General features: G+C 38.4%; 1 protein-coding gene and 1 long non-coding RNA gene across 2 annotated transcripts in view; one reads left to right on the top strand and one right to left on the bottom strand.

Moving 5' to 3' along the window:
* The window catches only part of SLC12A1 (solute carrier family 12 member 1), a 46685-nt gene extending 34090 nt beyond the window's left edge, over nucleotides 1-12595 (top strand). Inside the window, exons 20-27 of the mRNA XM_013177283.3 lie at nucleotides 74-156; nucleotides 2673-2816; nucleotides 3573-3704; nucleotides 3928-4039; nucleotides 6286-6372; nucleotides 8917-9052; nucleotides 11353-11420; nucleotides 12460-12595. Of these exons, the coding sequence (XP_013032737.2) occupies nucleotides 74-156; nucleotides 2673-2816; nucleotides 3573-3704; nucleotides 3928-4039; nucleotides 6286-6372; nucleotides 8917-9052; nucleotides 11353-11420; nucleotides 12460-12595 (898 nt within the window). The remainder of the gene's footprint in view (nucleotides 1-73; nucleotides 157-2672; nucleotides 2817-3572; nucleotides 3705-3927; nucleotides 4040-6285; nucleotides 6373-8916; nucleotides 9053-11352; nucleotides 11421-12459) is intronic.
* LOC106033647 (uncharacterized) overlaps nucleotides 1-17691 on the bottom strand; it is a 54422-nt gene extending 36731 nt beyond the window's left edge. Inside the window, exons 1-3 of the long non-coding RNA XR_010834242.1 lie at nucleotides 16820-17691; nucleotides 16166-16291; nucleotides 15898-16051 (exon numbers count right to left, since the gene is read on the bottom strand). This is a non-coding gene — a long non-coding RNA (uncharacterized lncRNA). The remainder of the gene's footprint in view (nucleotides 1-15897; nucleotides 16052-16165; nucleotides 16292-16819) is intronic.
* Between the last annotated feature and the right edge of the window lie 49 nt (nucleotides 17692-17740).

Consider the following 17740-nt stretch of genomic DNA (forward strand, 5'->3'; position numbering starts at 1 on the left):
TATCAGCTCAAGGCAGCTTTCCTCGCTGACATGCATGATATGAAATGATATATATTCTTTTTTTTTTTTCCAGTGATGCCTTTGATTTTGAGCTTGGAATGATTATCATCAGAATTAGCCAAGGATTTGATATATCTCAAGTCCTCCAGGTTCAAGGTATGTGGTGACTCAGTAGTCAAATTATACTTCACATCTATGGTAGTTACATGCTCAGCACAGGGAAGATTCTGACCAATAATCTTAGCATCACCATCTGGTTTCTAGATTAGTTCCTACACCTGTAACTTCTACAGTTCCTCATTGCTTCTGCAGTTTCAATCCTTCCCAAAATCCTTGCTGAAGCAGATGTCCACTGGTAGTTACAACAGGAGGCCAACCCTCAAATGCTAATGGGTTCTGCACAAGAGAGAACTGAACTCCCAAAGCACTCGTAGCACAGGCACAGACTAAAGCAGTAAAATCATGCTGTGCCACAGCAACCAGTTGCTCCAGCATGATTCCTTCCTGCTCTTAGCACATCTTCCTCAGTCTGCCTACCTGAGATCTCTGGGGCTGATGGGAATCAGGAAGCTGTGCTTTCAGTATCACCTCTGTGGAACGCTGTGGCCCAGAAAGCCGCAAAAATCTCAAAACTTCAGGAAATATCAATTCTCCTTTTCACCTTTTGTTCATTCTTCCTTACATTAGCAGCAGCAGTTGCAAAAGGACTTCCCAGAGCTACGTTTATTGGTGGCCTTTGTTTTCCCTTTCCTCTTTAGGACACCAGAGTTCTACTGGTTCCTCATGTAACCTGGGGAGGGAATGGCTCCATATAAACACCCTATTAGAACAATTCTCCAGGTTTTCAGTACAATAACTTTTCCATTTCCTGTAAGCTTGTTCACTTGAGCAGACAGATCCAATCTAAACCCGGAAGTTACTCCCAGTGTCCCATGTAGACCTCACCAGAGAAAGTTTTTGTGATACAAATTAGATAAAATCTGTAGACAAGGAATGTAGATGTAGGCAGGAAAAGAAGAATGGTGACTCTTTGCTGCCGCCTGCTGTAAATCTGCCTCCAGCTTCTCCCCACAGCATCTCTGAGACCCGCTGACAGACCGTGCTCAGGACTGCTGAAAGAACACCCAGAAAGGACATAAGTACTTTAACTCAGCTAATTAAAACAAAAAATATTTCTCCACTAAAGAGGATGGATTCTAGGGATGAGGCAGCCCCCAAAAGCAAATCACCTACGAATTAAAAGGCACTAGAGACTCCTTTTCTAAAAAACAAACAAACAAAAAAAAAAAACAGTAGATGAATATTCACCCAGGAGAATCTCTGGTAGTCTGATGTGCATGGAGAGCTACAGTGCAACATGACAAGAACTTAAGAAAATACTAAAAATAGATTTATGCTTCCCGCAACCTGTGGATACCTCCAGTAGAACTGCCTGCCTCTTCATACTGAGAGTCAGAAAATGACTGCTCAGAAGATATAGTCATCCAGTGAAATTTCAGCAACTACCAACTTTGCATTCTTACAAACCAAGTTTTAAGACACTAAGAATGAGAAAGAATTAGAAACAGTAGAGCAAATAAAATAAAACCCCTCTCATATGCAGAAATGTTTTGAAGCAGATGCAGCCTCCGAAATGAAAAAAAAAAGATTGTACTCTATTCTATTTGCTATGGAAGTCTGTTCAAGAGAGAAACTGAAATTCTATTTGTGAATAACCATTAAGTTGGTGGTTATCATCACCTCTAATAACCAGAAGCACAAGGTTGTCATGGATTCTAAAGTAAAAGAAATGGTATCCATTTACATTGGCAATTGAGAGTGCCAAAAGTGCTTATGATGTCCAACTGGTGAGGTTTTGTTTTTAAAAAAACAAACACAATTTACTAAATAAATTTACCTCACTCTACATAAACAGAAGTCTTCCTTTTGAAAAAAAAAAAGCTTTCTGCAGGTAAAAGCTTGTATCACCATAAAATTAGTGCCTCATCATAATATATACCACAATAACACATTGTACTTTTTCCTCACCAGAAGTCTAATATTGCTAAGGTGGAATTGTTCTTTTATATTATTGAATTTACAGAATTGTTTAGCTAAATCTGAATTTTTCTATTAAGTTGAAAAAAAATAAAACATCAGAAATACTTCAGCTTAGAAACTGATCACATATTCAGTATCCTTACATATTTCTGAGAATCTCAAGTCCAAATTGATGTAGCCTTGCTCTCAGAGCAGGGGCCCAAGAGCTTGAACTCAATACACCAGCTTTCTCACTTTAGGAAAACAGCTTTCCTGATCTGTTTTTGAATTCTTAAGTATGAAGACAACCCACAAACATAAATAAATGCATAGTATCTCATGTAACCATACAATACAGTAATACTGAATTTGATCTTGAAAAGGAAGTCTGAGAATGGTTAACTAGCACTTTAATATTCACTGCTGTGATAGGCGCGAGCACCCTAAGTTAGGGCTTCCAGAGGTGAATTCAGCTTCTTCCTCCCTATTGGTTTGCAAGGAGAAAGTATTTAAAGACTTTTTCTCCCAGCAGCTTTACATTGTGTACTAAGAACCACAACAGCAATTACAACATCGCTGTTATTTCAATATGTGTTTTTATTTGAAATAGAAAATGATGTGTTACCAGTTCCCCTACTTTTTCTCATATACAGAGGAATTAGAGAAGCTGGAGCAGGAGAGGTTGGCACTGGAAGCTACCATTAAAGAAAATGAATTTGAAGAAGAAAAAAGTGGCATCTGTGGATTCTTCAGAAAAGCCAGAAAGCTCAATATCTCAAAGCATGAAACAAAAAAGGGTAAGTTCTGAAATAAGAACTTCTTCCTGACCTTTCAATTCATTACACTCTCACCAATACGCAAGCTGGACTTCAGCTGTAAGACCAAAGCTCCTGAGCCACACAGAGGCTCCTGGAACAAGACCTGCCCTGCGCAAACAGGCCTTGGTGGCCACACTGTAATGCAGAGCAGTGTCCTCACGACACAGGAGACCCCACCTAGCACAACAAATATTTACACATTTGCTGAATTTTTAACAAGACAGTCTAATGAAAGAAAGCAAATCCATGTGACAGCAAACAGGTATTTCTCTAGTTCCTCATCTTGATTCAGGCAACAAAATACCATCACCTGTTTCTGGGAGATATGTTCTTGTTGCTTATAAGGATATCAGCCAGTTTTGCTTACATAAGTAAGTTTAAACAAATATAGAAGTGTTCACAGATTTAAGATACTAGTTTAATGCCTTTAACATCTGATGGTATCATATAAACATGCCAAGTTATGGAAATAATCCATTGTTTCTGAATGTTATATGGATGAACTCCAACATACCGTTTGTTCCTAAGTAAACAGCAAACTTATAGTAAGGATAGGCACAATTTCACTAATCTTTTTAATCCTTTATTTTGTACAAAGGAATTGAAAAAGAACTACAGTGACTGGGGGGGGGGGGGGGGGGGGAATCCTGAAGCTTTTTCTCCATTTGGCTCCCTACAGCTACACGTTGCTCAACTCGTCAGAAATCTTTCCACATTTTCTCTTTCTCATTTCAGAGAGCACCATTAACACAATACAGTCAATGCACGTGGGTGAATTCAATCAGAAGCTGCTAGAAGCCAGCACTCAATTTAAAAAGAAGCAAGGAAAAGGTACAATTGACATTTGGTGGCTGTTCGATGATGGAGGTAAGGAATTCAAGTGAGAACCGCAGGGAAAGATTTCTGTGTTACCAAACAAAAACATACTTGGGAACTTGTACAAAACTGTTTTAAGATTAAGTAGTTAAGTTCATTTTAAAATATTTTAAACAAACAGAAAAGTATGTCCAACATGGCCAATATTAAGCATGGCAGTTCTCCCACACAATGCACTAATTTGATTTTCCTGCAATTTTATATGTTCTTCCAGGTCTAACAATCCTAATTCCTTACATTCTAACTATCAGGAAGAAGTGGAAAAATTGCAAATTAAGGATCTTCACTGGAGGAAAAGCCAATAGGATTGAAGAAGAAAAACTAGTGTAAATATAACTATTTTGCCTCACTGCTTAAAGAGTGTGATAAATATAATACATATACAGCAGAAAGCTGGGAATTAGTCAGCAAAACTTTTTGTTTTAAAAACTGTCAGTAGTACCAAAACAAATACTTCATAGAAAGGTGTTGAGCTTATGGCATAGCACTCAGGGCTCAGTGTAAATGGTGATTACCAAAGGAAACTCACATCCAGGTATTTTTCCCTTTAACAGCTCATATTGCCTTCTCTGAGAAGGACACTCTGCACTTTGTAATGAGAGTACCATTAGTTTTATGGGATTTACATAAGATTGTCTAGTTAACGCTATGTGAAATTACACATGAAGCTCCTCATATGCAAATACCATAGGCAGCCCATTTGAATGTGATTAGCCATAGCAAAAGTTAAGGAAGGTAAAGACCATGTTAATCAACTTTAAGACCAAGTTAATTTGACTTAGCTTTTTTTTAAAAGTCTAGATTTCATAATCATTTGCTTTCAAGCAAACAAAAGGCACTAATACACACCTATTACCAGCCTCACTGTATACAGGACCTTTCCTTCCGAGGCCCTTTACACACTAGAAATACTGCCATTTCATCAGCAGGTGAAGCAGGCAATTTGGGATGGAAATTTGCAACAGATGCTACTTCTTAAAAAATAGTAGCACTATGTAGTGAGCTAGAAACAACACATCCATTCAAAACTCCATCGGAAAGCAGTCAGGATAGATGCAAGAACAGGAGTTAGAAGCCAGCCGGCACCACTAGGATTACGACGCCGTGCCTCACGAAGACAGCTGCCACAGGGACACTGCTGAGATTTTCCCTTCACATAAAGGAAACTTTATGAAGGAGGCTCTCTCCTCACCGCTGGGGTACTGTCAGCAGTAAGGACTGCCCTGAAGTCAACACACTGATGTAGAACAGGTTCACAAGCGTTTGTGTAAACTGCTCGTACCACTGGCTAAAAGCAGCCTTTCAGCTAATTGGGGCCTGTGAGGGAGCGCTCTGCTCCCTGTCAGGAGCCTGCTGGACCTCAGCTGTTTGAGACCACGGCGGATGCCTGGTCCAGGGCTTGCACACAAGGCACCGAGCTCCACCAAGAGTGGAAATAGGTTTTGACATCGAACAGGATTCGTGGAAACATGACAGATGTACACAGAGGTAGCTCAGTACCTGTGCACACCACTGGCGATACAAAAGCCAGAGTGAACATGGCGGTCAGTATAGCTGATGACTCAGTTTCAAGAAAAGAACACGCGTACGCATTCCTACATAAACATCAGCTGTCCTCAGCAGCATAATCCACCCATCACACTCAAAAACCTCAGACAGATGCACCAGAGGCTGGCTGGCTCTGTTCTCTAGGAAGATCTAATACAATGATGTCCAAGTACAGTTTCACACATTGTACTTCTCAGTTCAGAAAGAAAACTAATCTGGACTTTTTCTAATGTGTAATTCCCCAAATATTAAAACCTTTCCACAGAAGTTGAGACTTGGTTATTTTTGGCGTTCAAAAGATTTATGTAAGCAGTATGTTCCTATTATATAGGAAAATCACAAGTATATTCTGAGGTCATAAGCAAGTATGGTTTTCCATCATGGTTTACTCCTAGGAACTTCCTGACTTTTTCAAATTCCAAAGCTTGCATACCAGAAAAGGGGTGGGGGAGGTGGGGAAGAAAAAAAAAAAATGAGGTTCCCAACCAGATTTCAACCAAAGACAAAACTGACTTAACTTCTTAACTGTCCCTCTGTAATCTCAGCGTGAACACACAGAGCTTTAAACTATTCCTCCTGCCAACTGGTGCAGAAGAGCACTGTATTTTCTTTTATGAAAATATGTAAAGAAAACATATGAGTAGATCAATATAAATTCATACATGAAAAAATGATTTATGTATTGCACATCAACCTTCTGGACCAAATTTTCACCAATGCATACATGACCTGTGTTGTACGTACTCCGTGCATTTTTCCAAAACAAACACCCTTCCCCTCTGTCCACTACTTGTTTCCAATTTTTATTTTTTATTTTCATAGATCACCAGTTAAATGAATTATATTACAGCAATCACATCAATCCAGTTCTGTAATTGGAAACTGAAATATTAAAGCATTTAAAGTACTTTGTCATACAGTTAAAGACGAGACAAGTGCATTTGATATCTTAACTCATTTATGAGTGCTCTTTGATGCAAAGCACTCAGAAATATGGTGATAAAATGTTCTCTTTTGTTTTCAGGATGGCTTCACTTCTAAGCAAATTCAGAATAAAATTCGCTGACATTAATATCATTTGTGATATCAATATGAAACCCAACAAAGAGAGGTAAGAAACATTACCAAAATCCATTACTTAGCAGCAGGCCTTTATCATGAGCTTGTTTCTTTTATGCTGAGCATTTAACAACAACAACAAAAAAGCCCCACAAAGACACAAAGAATAACTGTCGCTTTATTGCAATCATTTGCTAAGAACCTACAGCAGGAAAAAGAAGTCCCTTTTAGCAATCACAATCCAAAGTGTCAAAAAACACAGACTTTTTTCTTTATGTTGCAATGATAGTTTTAATAAAGCCTAACTAGACACCGTACTTAAGAGACACTAAAATTAACAAGCATTTGATGATGTATTTTCGTATCTATTTAGTTTGCAATACACTTCACCATATTATTCAGTCAGCCACAGTTCCCTTGTAAACTTGCCCTCTCTGCCAACTCACTCTTCTGGGTTTAACCATGCATTCATAAACTTAATATCTTTCTGGCCAAGAATAACCATACTTCTTTGCCCACAAGTACAATATTATAATATACCTCCATCACTCAAGTATAGTAATGTACTCAAATGCATATTTTTAAAAATTAACTTATCTACAGAATTCATGTTCTCAGGCAAGAGTTAGGAAGTTGGTAAGACAGCACTCAGGATGCTCCACCTCCAACTCTATTAGGTCCAGTTGTTTTCAGTTCCATGCCACTATTAAACTTTTTGCTCTCCACAGCAAGTTAAAACATAAAAATCTGACCTTAACAGTTTCCTCCTGTTTTTCTAGGCTTGCATTGACACTTTATATAGTGATACCTTCCATATACATGTTACAGGAGGTACTTACTTCAGAACCTGTTATAGACAAGCCCAGGTGAAGGGTAAACATCTCTCTCTTTTGCTAAGGGGAACTCCGCTTACTCATGTTAGCTATGGATTTCCTTTTCCACGTATTGGAGAACATCCAAAATCTTAAGAGTCCCTGCTTTCTAAAACATCTCTCTATAGAAATACCCTATTTCTTCTGCTATATGTAGACAAAAGTACTTTCCTCAGTGAACAACTGAATCCTAATTCAATTCACAATATTGATCTTGGTATTAAGGATCCTCTGAAAACGTTCTCATCTTGCTATGCTCCCTTCTATCCCATCCCTTACTCAATAGCCCACAGAGACTTTACAGTCAAAGGGCTGCTCTTCACCACGTAGAGCCTTTCCACTGAGTTGAGGTGAACCTCAGGTTAGTCTCTTAATCCTTCTGGGCCCCGTTTCTCCCTACACACATAACTTTGCAAAAACAGTACTAGATTCACCAGTGTTTCTACAGCACACTGGAAATTTTGATTTGGGAGGTAAAATTGAAGAACATAAAAATATTATTACTAGATACCTACAAATTGCTGAAGTCACTTATTAGTACCCTCTTGATCCCTCAAGTTAATATGGTTTTAATTATATAAAGAACTGTGCAGAATATTTTTCCCCAGTACTAAGCAATGATTTTACAGAAATAAAAACTATCAAAAAGAATTTGGATGTGGTGTTAACATAAAATTCAAATACATTTGCTGCAACAGCACTATCTGAACAGAGTAAGTGAATACTGTGCCAGGCGCTTTCTAGATCACTGCATCTCTCCCCCAGCTGGTATCCCAACTATTTCACTAATAATGAAAAGTATTATCACTTTTTTACATACTGAAACAGACACTAAGGATGTTGACGAGCTCTCTGGCAACTCAGCCACGGCAACATTAAATGCTGCATTGCCTTTAAGCCAGCTCTTGACCTCCTGGCCATATTGAAAAGTCCAACCCGTGCCCAGGCTCCCATTTCACTTATTTCTAGGCCTGTCTGCATAAAGGGGAAAACACACTTGCATTAACACAAATAGAAACACACTTGCATTAACACAAACTCCTTGAGATCTCTGTGAGATGATAGAAATACCCAATAAAATGACAAGCAGGGAAGCATGGCAGGATAAGCTTCTCCAGATGATGACAGTCACAAGCTTCAAGAAACAAACTGAAATTAAGAGAGAAAAACTGTGGAAAAGATGGGAAATGATCACCAATCTAATCTCCATACAGCAAAAATCCACAGCATTTCCCTCAGCCCCTTGCTACAGGCAATTTATAAAGCCTGTTTTTTTATTTCATGAAAGCTGTGACAGTAAACTTGTACCAGCCAGGTGATTGCTCAAGTTAATGGTAAAACAACATGAATAAAAGCTTGGTATTTATGAGGAGACCCATATTTTTTATTAATGTCAGTGACCAGTATATTGCAGTTTGGAGTTACAGCACAACTCCTTTCAGTATTTTTGCTATAGCCAGGAAAATGCAACAAATTCTCTGCAACCACAACAGGCCAAATGCAGTGTTTCATTATCCTCAAATAATCTTTTAGTTATCCTCAAATAGCCTCGACATATTGATCTGGTATAGATAAAACTTGGGGCACAATGCCACACAGAACAGTTAAAGATTTTGCATGTTTTTCAGCTACAGTTATAGTCAGTGGGGTCTACCATACATAGTGTCTACAAATAAGTAAGTTCATATCCTGCAGCAAGACATCCTTTGTAATTCCTGTTTCAGTTGGAAATTCTTTGAAGAGATGATTGAACCATATCGCCTCCATGAAAGCTGCAAAGATATAACAACTGCTGAGAAATTAAAGCGAGAGACTCCGTGGAAAATTACAGATGCTGAGCTGGAAGCATTCAAAGAGAAGGTAAAGCCTTCACTACCTTTTTACATTTGTACCTATTCTTACACTCTAGACCAGATGCTTGAAGTTATTAGTGAGAAAATATGAAATACCAGATATGGAATTACAAACATAACATGTACAAACCTGTATTTGATATTTACAATTTTCATTTATGTTATAAACACTGCGGGTGTGTTATGATTACATTATTCAGTACTGTGTAAGACCTTGGTATGTTTTACAAAGTATTTTCCAGGCTAAGCTCTGCCTACATTCAAAGCCAGCCAGACGAAAGCCACCTCTAAGCCAGAAGCCAGAGAACTGTGCTAAACCCAAGCTAATAAGATCTGCTGAGGTTTATTAAGGGGTTCCAGTGTTAAGTGCCTGAATCTCTTAAGCAGAGAACAGTTCCAAATATTCACCGCTTTGGCAAATTTAGAGGTGAATCCAGTCCTTACAGCTAGCTGTTGAAATTTGTGCAAAAGGCAAAATTTAGCATGGATTCTTACCTCAATGGCAGAGCCATTGAAAAAACCTGCCTACGACGTAGGATCTATCCCCCAGTTTGAAAGTATTTTAAGGCTGATGCTGGCTGATCCACTAGGTGAATTAGAGACTGGGATGCTCTTGAATATTTTTGGAATGTATCTTTTTAGCAGTGAACTGCCAGGCTTCATCTGGCCAGTGCTAACAGATTACCTAGAACTGTTGCATTCTTAAGACACAAGTTCTGCTGCAACTCTCAGGGAATGAATCCAGCAATCTTCTGTACAGTTCCTGTTGGATTAACCTGAGTGCACTTGGAGTTTAGTTGTCTCCACTTTATGATGCTGGTAACTTCCTCAGTGAAGCAAGGATTGTAAGAGATCAGAGATGCCAAGGGTCACAGCCTGACATATTAACATAAGCTGAAATCAATGGTGATTTAAGATAACACACTATACTACTGACTGCAGCAGCTGGGAAGCAGACTGACTCCTCACTGTATTACCCTTTTCATAGACTTGATAGCCAGCATAAAATGATGGTAGTCAGCTGCAGGCAGAAAACTTTTAAAACACTCTCAGAATAAATCATCAAAACCTGAGAGTCAGAGTCCTTAATCTCCATAAAAAAGACAACATAAATATACTCCCAAATATACACACTTGTGTCCAGAAACAATGAGGATACAAGAGGAGGAAAAATACATATATACACATACACACACACAGTGGTTAAGCTTGGTCTCATCTAGGTCAGTAACTAAAGAACCAAAAAAAACCACCTCTATGTTTAAAGCAGTCAGCAATAGGAAAGTGCCAAGTCTCTCTAAAATAACAGCAACGAAATGTCTAGCTTGCACACCTGGAAAGACATGCCTCTTATCTTCAGCAGTAAGGCAGTTCTGGGAATTTTATGGAGGATATTAGAACACATTTAAAATTCAAGAGAAAAAAGCCTGGCAGCACCACAGATAAAGGGTGATGTTACAGGATGACTCTGGTGAGATAACTTTCTAAATTACAAGTATTCTTATTTATGTAACACAGGTAAAACAAGAGTGAAATTTCCGCAGAGAAATAAAATTTAAGGTCTGAATGGGGAAAAAAATGACCTTTTACCTTCTCTACTGAAATAGAAAGGTTATTTTAAGACACCATTTAAGATACATCTGTCTCCCACGCTGCAACGTCCCTGCTCTACCCTCTTGTTCTCTATGACTTTTGTTATGTGTTAAAAAGTTTGAGAGCCTGACCAAAGTAAGGTTGGCTGAATCTCAAAATAATAGCCATTTATGCAGTGCAAAAAACATCCATACAAATACACAACTCTTAAAGCAGTTAACAGTCTTACTCTAGAGCCCTGGTCTTTTGGAGAAGAAAAGAATTTTTGTAGGGTGGCAAGGTGATCATTTACATGCTGATGTTTAGCCTTACTGGCATGGCAGCTCAACACTACAAAAATAGATGAATTAATGTATTAACCATCAGCAAACAATATCACGAGTCTCTTCACATCTCCAAAACAGCTATGCTACATAGCCAAACAGATACCTGAAAACTATGCCTGATCCAGCTATGGTACTGTGTGGGTACCAGAACAATCTCCATCCCCAGGAGACCATGAACAGATGTGAAGAAGTCTGGCCCCTGGGCATCAGTATTAACCAAGAAGCCCATCCTAGGCAGCCTTGTATTTTGCCATCTCTGTCACTTTGGATCACAGAGCAGACTTGGCTTCCAGTGCTGCCAACGCAGAAAATCTTTTGGGCTACAGGTAGGACTGCAGATCATTTACCTAACAATCTTTTTCTTTCTCCCATGTTTTCGTTTAAACAGAGTTACCGCCAAGTCCGTTTGAATGAACTCTTACAAGAGCATTCAAGGGCAGCTAACCTCATTGTCCTGTGAGTTGCATGGTTTTGGTTTTAACTTAGAGAATATTATGTGCATAGGGATTCTAGACTGGATCAACAGAAACACTTGTGTTAACTCATTGAGGGCAAATATAGCCTTTTAAGTACATTTTGAAGGGCTTAAATCTGCACTGATGATTCTCTGGGACTGCACTAAATATGAATCTCTCCTCATACTTCTTCATAGCTTAAAGCAAAGCTCTACTCATGAATGTGTCAAAAATGTAATCTTCACATCCCACTCTACACATTGAGTGTTACACCTGCTTACCCACCTGCACAAAATACCTATTTTCCTTTCTTCCCCCCTTCCATCCCAAGCTATTAAGAACTCAAAGTTGGAGAAAGAACTCTTTTGGTTTGCACATAATCAATGGAGTGAGTCATTTGCCAAGATCTACTTGAAACTACATGAAACTGAATAAGGATGATTAACTGCATAAAGGAAAATGTCACCAATAAAAACACAGAATAAAGTCATTTTCAGATCAACTTTTAGATAGAGCCACATTTTTCATAAAGATAGTCAAAAATCACTTAGTATTTATGATGCACAGATAAAGCTCTTTAGCCCCATTAATTCAGTCTCCAAAATAGGGGTGATTGTGTAATGTTTACCATAAATTGACTCATACATCAAAACTCACATCTCACAATAGCTATGCATCAGGAAATAAACTGATGGACTGCAAAAATGTGCATGTACTGTATTTTTATCCTTTAAAAAAAAATCATTGTTGCTGAAAATGCTTCTTTATCTAGTCAAGGTAAAGGTATTCACAAACAGTTCGTGTTCACAACAAACAGCCATGTTAATGACATTAACTAGGTGACCAAGAATTTGCAAGATTAGACCTGATGGTAGCTTTGTGCTTTATAAGATTAAAGCAATCACACAGTCTAATTATGAACATTCAGAGTTGCATATGAACAGCTGAAGTTTTCTACTTAATATTTAGTGAGATGCATGTTTTCAGGTCTCCTCTTTTTCTTAATAATGTTAATTTTACTTTTCTGTCTATCTGAACAGGAGTCTCCCAGTGGCAAGAAAAGGAGTGGTGTCTGATTACCTGTATATGGCTTGGCTAGAAATTCTCTCAAAGAACCTTCCTCCAACTTTAATGGTCAGGGGCAACCACAAAAACGTACTGACTTTCTATTCTTAGAAAGACTTCAGTGCCTAGAACATCCCATGCTTGATTTCAACCCCACATTTTTAATGGCAGTGCTTTATTAAAGACACACATATTTAATACAGATCTAAAACTTCACTTATTGACAGAAAATTTATCAAAATTCAAGGCAACATAGTGGAGAGCTGGACAAGAAAATGCGATTGGTCCCTAGTGGTGTTACACTCCAGTGCAGGCAAAAGCAGGAAAATCCACCTGTATAACACGAGACAGCAAATATTTTGAGAACACAATGAAGAAACTCCACTAATTTTATTTATATGGTAACTAAAATGCTTGTGATATTTATACTAGAAAGCCAAACTTAACAGCTAAGTGTAAAAAGAATTAAATCTATAAATAAATACTTTCAAATTGCACTGTCATAATTGCTACTAAACACAGGATGAAAATCAAATGCATCGATGTGGGAGAGAAAAAAACAACTGTACAGTACCCATGAGGTCAAAGCCATAAACTGATATAAAACAACAGAATACCTGTGATGCTGTTTAATTATAATATTACATTAAAATTAAAACCTATGCCTACAGCAGATTCTTTTACTTAAATTGTAATGCTAATTCAAATGCTTTTAATTAACTTGCAAACAAAAAAGATATATAGATATAGAGATGGATTCTATACGGCAAGAGCTGATAATGAATTTTCAAGCTCTGACATGGAATGGAATGTATGATTTCAATAATTAAAGATGGTAAGTAAATTTCACAAAGAAATTCAAAATTATTTTCAAATACTAAATATTCTGACAATTTTTGCTATGACTGTTATGAGTTAATATAATTTGAGATTATACTTTGGAATGTAATATACAGTGATTTATGTAAGTGATTAGAAAACAAATGATTAGCTGAGCTGAATGCCTTATTTTTTATTTATATAAACTTATGTTATTTTTTAGACTTTCTAAATAATACTTGTTATACATTAAGTTGAAATAAAGGAAATCCATTAAGCTACACAGTTTTTCTATTTTCAATTCTGCAACATTATAGTACTTTATCATTTCAGCTGTCAATAAAAGCAGTTTCTCCTTTTAATGGGGAAAGCTATATCCTATGCCTAAGCATTATTTAAATTAAAGACCATTAAGGAGCACGACTAATTTAATTACTGCTGTTCTGCAACTGCTTTGAATAGACTAACAGAAATTTAAGCCCCAGGAAAGCCGGTGGACCCTGATTTTCACTAAATGCTGATCTCAAAGCAGGCCTCAGATTCCATCTTTGCTTGAATTATGAGAATGTAACTTGTGGAAGATCTAGCACTCTATGTCCAAAAATGTCAAATATTTGATATTCATATTTTTCAAGTTCAGTAGAAGCAAGTCAGCAGAACATGGTAGTGTAGACCAATAATCCATGGTTTATTTTCTCCATCTATTAAAGGCAGATATGAAATACTGGTATTCTCTCTTAATGCTCCTTCTTACACATTTACAATGAGGCTGAAGGATAACTTTGCAGTTTAACTGCATGACACAGATATATGAGTTTCCTAGATATAACAGACTTCCCCCACAACTCTGAGCAAACCAAATCTCAAATTCTGTACCTGCAAAACATGGAAATTATTCTGATCCTTCACAGTGAGATGAGCAACAATAAAGGAGTTTGTTATACACTGTCATAAGCAACAATAAAGGAGTTTGTTACATGCTGTCAAGTCCTTCCACCTTGGTAGAATTGCAGCTGCCACCACCCTTTCCACCTTACCACAGACAACAAACAGATATTATCTTTGTGAGGTACCCAAACAGTCAATGGAAAGAGAAAGAGCCTCTGGGGAAGCTCTAATTAGGCCTTCTGTAAGTGTGTTTCGTATCACAAGATATGGAAGGACTAGGGGCAATTATGCATCTGTATTAAGACCTTCAATTATGTACATGAGTGAAGATAGTTTCCTAAATATTTTCAACTCCTGTAAATTCTCAGTCTACAGGGAACATTGCCCCAAACTGATATTAGGGAACTAAGCAGATCTAAAAAGAAAGAGCGTGATATGCATTAGTAATGGCACTTTCAATACTACTCCTGCTTTTTTTTCACAGACATCACTGTAGGCATTGCAACAATGAATCCCCGAGAAGTACATTTCTAAATGAACAGCCATCAAAAACTAAGCACTAACATACACATCAATGTAAAAGTCCTTGCTCAGACTACAGAGATTAATTAATTAGCACAACAGTGCTATAGGATTTATAACCAGCAGCACAAACTCTACACACAACTGTGCTTAACTACCTGAAAGAGAAGTGCTTTTTTCACAAATCCACAAGTAATTTCAACACACTAGTTTCCAAAGAGCTTCTTCTTCACCACAACTTTAACGTGTTTGCACGACTAATGTGGAGAGCGTGCTAATTATGAACTCTTGAATTGCAACTTCAGTTGCAAAATTTTATCAGTCCACCTACCTCCTTTCCCACTCTGTAAAAGACACTTCCTTTTTTACATATACTACACATAAAATAACTGCTGAATTTTAATCACCATGTTAGTAACTGAATTCTAATTACACATTTGACATCTCTAGAAAAAAACATAGCTCTAAAGCTGTCTAGCACTTTTTGAGCATATATCACACTACCAACTCCATAGGTTTAAATAGTCTAGGGTTGATTTGATCAGACATGACAAAAGCAAGCACAGATAAGTTGACCAAAGATGTACAAATGAGAAAATACCACTCTTTGAAGAAGTAAAGAATATTTTGAGAATTCTATGATGGCCTCGGCCTCCCACAGTTCATACAGCTACGCTTAAGGCCTAAGGGCCTGTTAAAATGATCCACTACTGCTTGTCTCATCAGTGAATCGCACCTTTTCCTCCTCATGTTAGTGGAGCTCAAACAGGTGTCACAGAAGGCATTGTATCGTAGTTCTTTAAATCTCTTTACAACCACTTGCAAATTGCCCATCCTGATCATACACCCATAAAGCAGGGTGCTCAGTAACTGTAACCCCTATCTAGTGCTCCAGATCAGCATTCTTCCAACAGGCCTTTGACTAGATTTTCAGTCCCCAACAAAGTTTAGTTTGTTGGTTTTTTTTAACCCAACAGTGCAAGTAGAAGACCGTAACCAAAAATTCATTATATTCTGAAGAAAATAGCTGCACCTGGTCTAGCCACATTGGGCAAAGAGCATGCCACTGTCCTACTTCACACCCAAAAGGGTTCTCCATTTAGTCATCATGATCACAGTGCAAGGCCCCAGCCACCCACAGAGGTTTAAGACTGGGGTAACTTACTGGACAATTTTCATCGCACCTTCGAAAAGTCGTACCAGAAGCCATCCTGGCAAGGCAAAATGATGGCTCTCCATTCTCAGAAAGCCTGGATGTCCCTCATCCTTTCCGTCTTCTACAATTCTGTATAGTATTTCAAGTTCTTCCTTCAGGCAAAAACACTTTTGACTGGTAGTCTGCAAGTAACAGACATAGCAACAGGTAGACAGGTAGCATGAATTAACACCAAGTCTGAGATATGGTGCAAACAGCAACCCCGTTTTAGCTATTACGGACTCATTTAACCATACCCGTTTGTCACCTCCCCTCTGTCAGAGGTCCCCGTCTCATCAGCAAAGCTGGGAGAACAGCATTCAAGCAACCCTCAGCTTCTTCAGCTCAAACCTCAGCAGCCTCCCTCCTGGTGCTGACCTCAACTGTTGTGAGAGCAGAAAATGTTCTGTGCCATTGCAACCCATGACCAAACCCAATGTATTTCAGCTTGCATACTCCACAAATAATAACAATAACCCACAGCTATGCCATTGCTGGAATTTCATCACAGGAAATTCAGTTTCAAGCAAAAATAAAGCACTAAAGTTGTTCCAGAACAGAGTAAAAAGCAATGACAAAATTCTACAGTCCCAACACAGTACGGCAAAACACAAGATCAAAAATAAAACTTAATTGCAAATAAACACCCCCACAGCAGCCTTCTAAATTGCACATCTTAATCACTGAGAGAGACAGCTGTTCTAAGTCAGGCTGGGGTGACAGTAGGGAAAGCTCTATTTTAAAGCCACATTTTCCTCATAATAAAAATGCTCATTCTAACACCAAAACTTCAGTGCAGAGAATTTTATGGATTAGCATCCCTAAAAGAAACTATATTTCTTCCCGTGTACAAGAAAGCAGCCGCCACTCTTATTCTCAATTTAGGAAAAAGGCAGATAATTTCAGTTTACCTCACTATTATTTTTCAAAGCCAGCAGGCTATGCCTAATGGAGAACAGCAATAGTCAGCCATCAAGAATGCAAAAATGTTGACCAAATAACTGCTTATCTCCAGAGCAAACAACACATTCCCAGCACCAAGGCAAACTTGCCAACAGCTTTGTCTTTTGTAAAGACCTGAGGGTGGGAAGTGTTGGTCAGCTGAGGCCTTTTTCCTTGATGACAAGATGTTTTGACAGTTCCCTTACCTGCTATGCAGAGGCCTCCTGGCTACCCTACATGTAGCCTAGAACCAAGCCTGCCTCACGGAGGAGCCAGGCTGCTCACAAAATCAGTCCTTTTCTACACGATGCAGGATGCAATTGTAACCATTATGAAGTGCTGGCTGTATAAATAACCACTTATAATCAGACATTAATGTGATGTAACTTAAAAAAAATAAAAATCTGATCAACTCTCTATTTGTGAATGGGTTATATCAGAAGTCATTAACTATTATGTTTTTTCCTACACAGGTCTATAGTACATATGCATTCTCATTCAAATGGTGAATATTATTAAGACTAGAAGTGCCGGACAGCAACAAAGAAACCCCAAATTGGGATGTTTTTCACAACACTGTTTTTCAGAGTGCAACACGCAGCAATGGTTTCACTGCCACCTGGCTGCACTTCAAAACGTGACACAGCCAGGAGACACTCGCATACACGCTGACCTTTCAAAAAAATGTCATTAGGAGAGGGTTTGGGACAAAATTTAGAGGAGCAAAGAAAACTCCTAGAGCCCGCAGCGATGTGCGGAGAGAAAAATACATCCATCCACGCGGTGAAGCACAAGTCGTGCAGGCCCAAAGGCGGCAGGTTCCGATGTCAGCCTACGGGGGGGAATACGCTTGGCTTGAGGAGGAGGAAGGGGGGGAGGAGGAGGACTGG

This window comes from Anser cygnoides, chromosome 11, assembly GCF_040182565.1.
Source record: "Anser cygnoides isolate HZ-2024a breed goose chromosome 11, Taihu_goose_T2T_genome, whole genome shotgun sequence".
NCBI classification, from domain to species: domain Eukaryota; kingdom Metazoa; phylum Chordata; class Aves; order Anseriformes; family Anatidae; genus Anser; species Anser cygnoides.